Genomic DNA, 6,791 nt, shown 5'->3' on the forward strand with positions numbered 1-6,791 from the left:
ACCGCAGAGATCATCATTCTGGCCGATTTCAATGCACATCATACAGAGTGGCTTGGATCACGCACCACTGATCATGCGGGTAGATCTGTTCTCGACTTCGCTTTGGCTTATGATTTGACACAACTGGTCACCTCGCCAACGCGAATACCGGACGTGGAGGATCATACACCTTCCCTGTTGGACCTTCTGCTGACTTCGCATCCGGACGGCTATAAGATTGTCGTCGATCCCCCTCTGGGCTCGCCGGACCACTGTCTCGTCCGGAGTACAGTGCCAGTTACACGGTACTCACGACCTCGTTTCGCGTGCTGTCGTCACGTGTGGCACTACAAGTCAGCAGATTGGGATGGGTTGCGGTCCTTCTTTGCATCTTACCCGTGGGGGCGGGTTTGTTTCTCGATGGATGATCCGAGCGTTGTTGCTGACTCTGTCGCCGATGTGGTGCTTCAGGGTATGGAACTTTTCATTCCATATTCTGTGGTGCCCATTGGTGGCAAGTCCCAGCCCTGGTTTGGTCGCTTCTGTAAGACGGCTTCACGCCGAAAATGGGAACGCTACCAAGACTGGGCTAACGCATCGGCGTCTTGTGATGCAAACACCAGCACATTCAGAAAGGAATATAACTCTGCCTCCAGGTCCTTCAAAAACGCGATAGCTGAGGCGAAGTCGAAGTACATTGGCAGAATTGGCGAGAGTCTGGTGCGCTTCCCATCAGGAACACGTGCGTTCTGGTCTCTCGCTAAGGCTGTCCTAGGGAATTTCTGTCAGCCTTCTTTTCCATCTTTGCACAGGGACGGTCAGTCATTGGCCCATACCTCGAAGGAGAAGGCCGATCTTTTAGGGTCTCTCTTCGCGTCGAACTCGACTCTGGATGACCAAAGAAAGTCAATTCCGCGGTGTGATACGACGATGCCGGAGGTTACATTTCGGCACAGTGCAGTTCGGAAATCACTTCTTTCCTTGGACATTCACAAGTCGAGTGGACCCGATGGCATCCCTCCAATCGTGCTACGGACATGTGCTCCCGAGTTGGCACCGGTCTTAACGCGTCTTTTCCAGCAATCCTTCGCATTAGGCGTCGTCCCGAACTCCTGGAAGACTAATTTGGTGCATCCGATCCCTAAAAAAGGCAACCGCTCAGATCCGTCCAATTATAGGCCTATAGCCATCACTTCCTTGCTCTCCAAGATAATGGAGTCCCTTATAAACTGCTAGCTCCTGCGGTATCTAGAGGAGAACCAGCTGATTAGCGACCGCCAGTGCGGTTTCCGTCGGGGTCGGTCGGCCGGTGATCTTCTAGTTTACCTTACTCATAGATGGGCTGAAGCAGTTGAGAGCAAGGGTGAGGCATTAACAGCCAGCTTGGACATAGCGAAGGCCTTCGATCGCGTGTGGCACAAAGCGCTTCTTTCGAAGCTTCCTTCCTATGGGCTTCCCGGGAAAAAAGCGGTGGCCCGCTTGATGTAGCCGATACTACCGTGTTCTTGGGAATAGAATTGAGTTCCAGACTTCAGTGGAGTCCCCATTTGTCGTCCCTAACAGGGAGACTCAGCTCCGCAGCATACGCGGTTAGAAAAGTTAGACAACTAACTGATATTGATACCGCTCGTTTAGTTTACTTTGGGGTAACGCTGCAGACATTGAATCTGTCTTTATTTTACAAAAGAGAGCAATTCGGTTTATTTATAATCTTGGAGCTAGAGACTCTCTTCGGGATGTTTTTAACAGAGTAGGAATACTCACTGTTGCGTCGCAATACATTTACAACAATATCATGTATATTCACAGTAACATTGATAACTTTGATAAAATCAGTGATAATCATTGTATATGCACTAGAAGTAAGGATAAGCTTATAACGCCAAGTTTCCGACTCCGCAAAGTCAATAAATCTTTCTTGGAGCAAGGTATCCATTTCTATAATAAAATTCCACAGACATTTTTAACTTTGCCGTCTCGTAAATTCAAATCGTTTATAAAAAATACATTGGTGAAAAAGGCGTATTATTCGATACAAGATTTTGTAGATGATAAAAAAGCGTGGAATTAATATCTGTTGACTTCCAGGCAGGATATATTAATTTAATAATTGTTTTAACTTAAAAAGTAACTAACATGACTGTATTTTTTTAAATGTTGAAAAAGAGTAACTACTGAGTTTCTTGCCGGTTCTTCTCGGTAGAATCTACTTTCCGAACCGGTGGTAGCTTCACTTAATTGTTAAATGACGATTCAAAAGTGCTTGTAAAAGCCCACTTGAATAAAGTATACTTTGATTTTGATTTTTGAAAAAATTATGCAATTGGATTACCAGCTTTTTGGCAGATCGGAGCATCAAGGTCGTTGTCGACGGTGCATGCTCCGACTTAAAGTTCGTCAATGCTGGTGTTCCACAAGGCTGCGTTCTATCACCCACTTTATTTCTTCTGCATATCAATGACTTGTTGCAAATTGGAAACATTCATTGCTATGCAGACGACAGTACTGTTGACACCTTATACATCGGCCGCGCTAATATTTCTCAGGAAAACGTCGAAGAAAACCGGAACAAACTTGTGTCTAAAATCGAGTCTTCGTTAAATGAATTCTCGAACTGGGGCCGGTTAAATTTAGTCCATTTCAACCCCAAAAAGACGCAAGTTTGCGCGTTAACCGCTAAAAAAACACCATTTGTCGTATCTCCACGATTTGAGAACATCCCGATAGCCGCTACAGGTAGTATCGGAATACTTGGCGTTGATATTTCGAGCCTCGTTCAGTTCCGCGGTCAATTGGAAGGCAAAGCCAAACTGGCTTCAAAGAAGCTCGGTGTGCTCAGCAAGGCGAGACAGTATTTCACGTCGGCCCATCGCCTAAAACTTTACAAGGCGCAAATTCGGCCTCACATGGAGTACTGCTCTCACCTCTGGGCGGGTGCTCCCCAGTACCAGCTCCTTCCATTTGACCGCATCTAACGTAGAGCGGCTCGAGTTATCGACGATCAAGCCCTTTCCGATCTCCTTGATCCTTTAGCTTTGCGTAGAGATGTCGGATCACTCTGCATCTTCTACCGAATTTTTCACGGGGAATGTTCCGAGGAATTGTTCGGATTAATCCCGGCTGCTGAATTTCACCTTCGGACATCTCGTCAAAATTCTAAGTTTCACCCGCACCATCTTGATGTCCGAAAATCCACAACAGTGCGATTTCTTAGACATTTTCTGCCTTGCACAACCACTTTGTGGAACCAGCTTTCGCCAGCGGTTTTTCCGAACCGATACGACATGGGAACCTTCAAGACAAGAGCCTACTCCTTTCTCAAAGGCCGGCAACGCACCTGCAAGCCTCCTGGTGTTGCAGATGTCCATGGGCGGTGGTAGTCACTTTCCATCAGGTGAGCCTCCTGTTCGTTTGCCACCTATTCCATAAAAAAAAAAAACATTCCAGCTCGGACACGTCTTGCAGTAACATTACGATACTTGGCCACAGGAGATGACTACCAAAGTCTTCATTTTTTATTTAAAATATCCCCACAAGTTATTTCGCAGATAATACCAGAAGTTTGTCAAGCCCTAAATGAAGCATTAAAGGAATATAAAGGTATGTGTGAATGGCTGTTGCCACCTGTAAAAAAATACAATATGACATTTTACGATTTTTTATGAAAAAACTTATTACAATTAAAAGTAGGTATTACAACAATTTTTAAATGATACAAGTTAAATTTTACCAACGGATGCCCACTTACGACCAAATTACATTTTTTTAAGTGTCAAATCTAGTATCAAACAAATTGTTTTATTAGATGCAGCCCGGTTATTTTCCTGAACAAGTGAATTTGGCGAAATTGAACCTTCATAGGTTACAGTACCTATTTCTGCACTAGTGTTTGAATCAGGAATGTGAATAACTGGTGGGTGAATGACGTCATTCGACTGAATATTAATATTTGAATTTGGTGAGTTATGAATGATCGGTTCGGAATGTGAGGATGACGAGGTTCCAGGTATCTGTTGATATTGATCGTGAGATGAGTTGCGTGATAGAATAAATTGACTGGCATGTTATGACTGTGGTGACGGTGTTGGTACTGGTGTGTAATGAATAATCGGCTCGGAATTTGAGGATGACGAGGTTCCAGGTTTCTGTTGATATTGATCGTGAGATGAGTTGCGTGATAGAATAAATTGGCTGGCATGTTGTGATTGTGGTGACGGTGTTGGTACTGGTGATGAGAATTCAGAATGTACTGCATATTGCATATACATGCCATCTATATCATGCATAAATCTTAATCTTTTTTCTTCCGGTAATTTTCTCAATTTTGTAGCCAAAAGCTTTGCATACAAGTCACAATCATCGTCTTCTTTTGGAATTGGTTGAGGTGTATTTCTTTTAACAGTTGCATTAAACGTAGACAAGGCTTCCTTCATAACTTTTTCTGCTTGAAATACTTCGGTGGGGTGTTTTCGCCGACGAATTGTTGATGCATTTGTATTGACTGTATGACTTTGATCATCAGCTTGCGGATTTTGATTAGTCTGATTTTCTTCAAGTTCTTCATTTCTACTAGTAGACGGCTCCTCCTAAAATAGAAATAAATTAAAATGATTATTTTTATTGTTGCAGCTACCATCGTGCCCCGAAGAATGGCTACAAACCGAAAAAGACTTTGCATTGAAATTCCCGCGTGCTGTGGGATCAATAAATGGCAAACATATTGTTTTAGAATGTCCCATAAATTCCGGATCGGAATATTATAACTATAAAAGAACATTCAGTATAGTTTTGATGGCGTTGGTTGATAGTAACTACAATTTTATTTTCGCAGACATAGGCTGTCAAGGCAGAATTAGTGATGGCGGAGTTTTTACTAACACAGTTTTATGGTCAAAAATGCAGACAAATGACTTAAATTTACCACAACCACATCCGCTGCCTGGTTCAAACATCGACGTGCCATACATTTTTTTGGGAGACGGCGCTTTTGCCCTTTCGGAAAACATTATGAAACCCTATTCTGGAAATCACAACTTGGGATCCCCAAAACGAAAGTTTAATCAGATTTTGTCTGGAGCACGAGTAGTAGTTGAAAATACTTTCGGCATTTTGGTAACAAAATTTAGAATTTTCAAGAAACCAATAAATTTACAACCCGAAAAAGCCGCCTTGATAACTTTGACATGCATACTCTTACACAATTTCTTGAGACGAAGCACTACATCATCACACATCTATACACCTTCCGGAACTATAGATACTTATGACAATAATAATTTATTAATAGAGCCCGGCTCTTGGAGAGAAGAAATGGAGAGCACCTGTGCTATTCGAAATCCGCGACATATTCCACGGCGAGCGGCTCATCACGCAACAGAAATAAGAGATGAATTCGCTAAATATTTCAGTAGATAGGTTATGTACTGGTTGTCAATAGACATAAGTTGATTGTACTAACTAATAAAGGAAAACTTGCTGTATCGTCGAATAAGGCGTTTTTGTACTTTCCTATATCTAATAATAATTATAAGTAATAAAAGTTGCTGCTTACCGTATTTATTGTTTTCTTACATTTCGTAGTATCCCCAAAAAAAGAGTCTATTATTTCGTATGCGAACCATATCGGCTTGTAAATATCGTCGACACCTGCTCCAGAGTTTTCTGATTTCTTAACTTTATTTTTGTACCCTCTGTAGCTTGCAAATAACGATGTTTTTTTGTTTTTTAAGTCATCAATGGGTATTCCCATCAGTTCACTTAGACGACACCACGCATCATGGTTTTTTTAGTTTATTTTTGCAGTCTTTTTAATTAATATTCCATAGCACGGGTTCCGCTTGAAAATATTCGAAAAATTTCAACTCAAGTTCGTTTGTCCAAGTTACGCTCATATTGACGCCACAAGGTACACAATTACTTCCGTTCAAGTCGGCGGCGCGCGCTACTGAGAAACATGCGAGTGTGGAGTCAATACACGTTCTCGCCTGTTCTCACGGTCTCGCGCCAAAAAACCGACAAAAAGTGGAGAAAAGCTGGAGAACAACGCGAGAACTTGAGAAATCGCTTCCACATTCACGTTTCTCGCATGTTTCTCGCGTTCTCGCGAGATTCTCTTGAGAATGTGGAGCGCCCTTTAGCATTTGTGTGCACGAGCTAGGAGTAGATAAACCACTATGGTTACGAGAAACAGTACCACAAAATCTACGAGTAGGTGTCATAGGATCAGTAGCTATAGTTGGTGTAGTATTCGTCATCAATAATGTGGTATTATTGTTACTACTTTTTGGACTGGATATCGTATTCTGAAGCACACTAAATCGTTTTCCAGTACATGGGCTGATATATATATTATTTTCATTTCTTAGCTGCGTGTGCTCTAACGTAGAAAGGTTCATCATTTTCTTTTTAGGGGCTTCAAATATTTCATAATCAGAATCACTGTCATTATTAGCCAATGGAGGGCAAATTTGAAAATTTTCAAAAATTTTTATTTTACTGGACGATGCAGCAGTATAATCCGACGTTGATTTTTTGTTGGAAATTTCACCAAAATTAATAGATTTTTTACACTTTTTTCTTTTAAAAGCACTCATTGTATAACAAAAATGATTATCAACACGTAGGTATATACGCGAGTGTTATTTCGCAAACGTGCGCGCGACCTCCCATGTCGTTGCTAGGACAACACTAAAACGAGTCACGCAGCGCCCGTGCCGCCCACCTTCCACGATTCCACGAGTACCGACATATCTCCTAACGCAAGGAATGAAAATAATTATAGTACTGTGCGTTAGGGACCTAATCCATCTCTA

General features: G+C 42.1%; 1 protein-coding gene across 1 annotated transcript; it reads right to left on the reverse strand.

The window, feature by feature from the left end:
• Positions 1-4,043: 4,043 nt before the first annotated feature.
• On the reverse strand, positions 4,044-5,728 carry LOC124542495. Its single transcript, XM_047120437.1, has 2 exons — positions 5,531-5,728; positions 4,044-4,565 (listed from the first exon to the last, which is right to left on the reverse strand). Exons 1-2 carry the CDS (start codon positions 5,726-5,728, stop codon positions 4,044-4,046), a joined length of 720 nt encoding a protein of 239 aa, XP_046976393.1.
• Between the last annotated feature and the right edge of the window lie 1,063 nt (positions 5,729-6,791).

The sequence above is a fragment of the Vanessa cardui genome, chromosome W, assembly GCF_905220365.1.
Source record: "Vanessa cardui chromosome W, ilVanCard2.1, whole genome shotgun sequence".
NCBI lineage: Eukaryota > Metazoa > Arthropoda > Insecta > Lepidoptera > Nymphalidae > Vanessa > Vanessa cardui.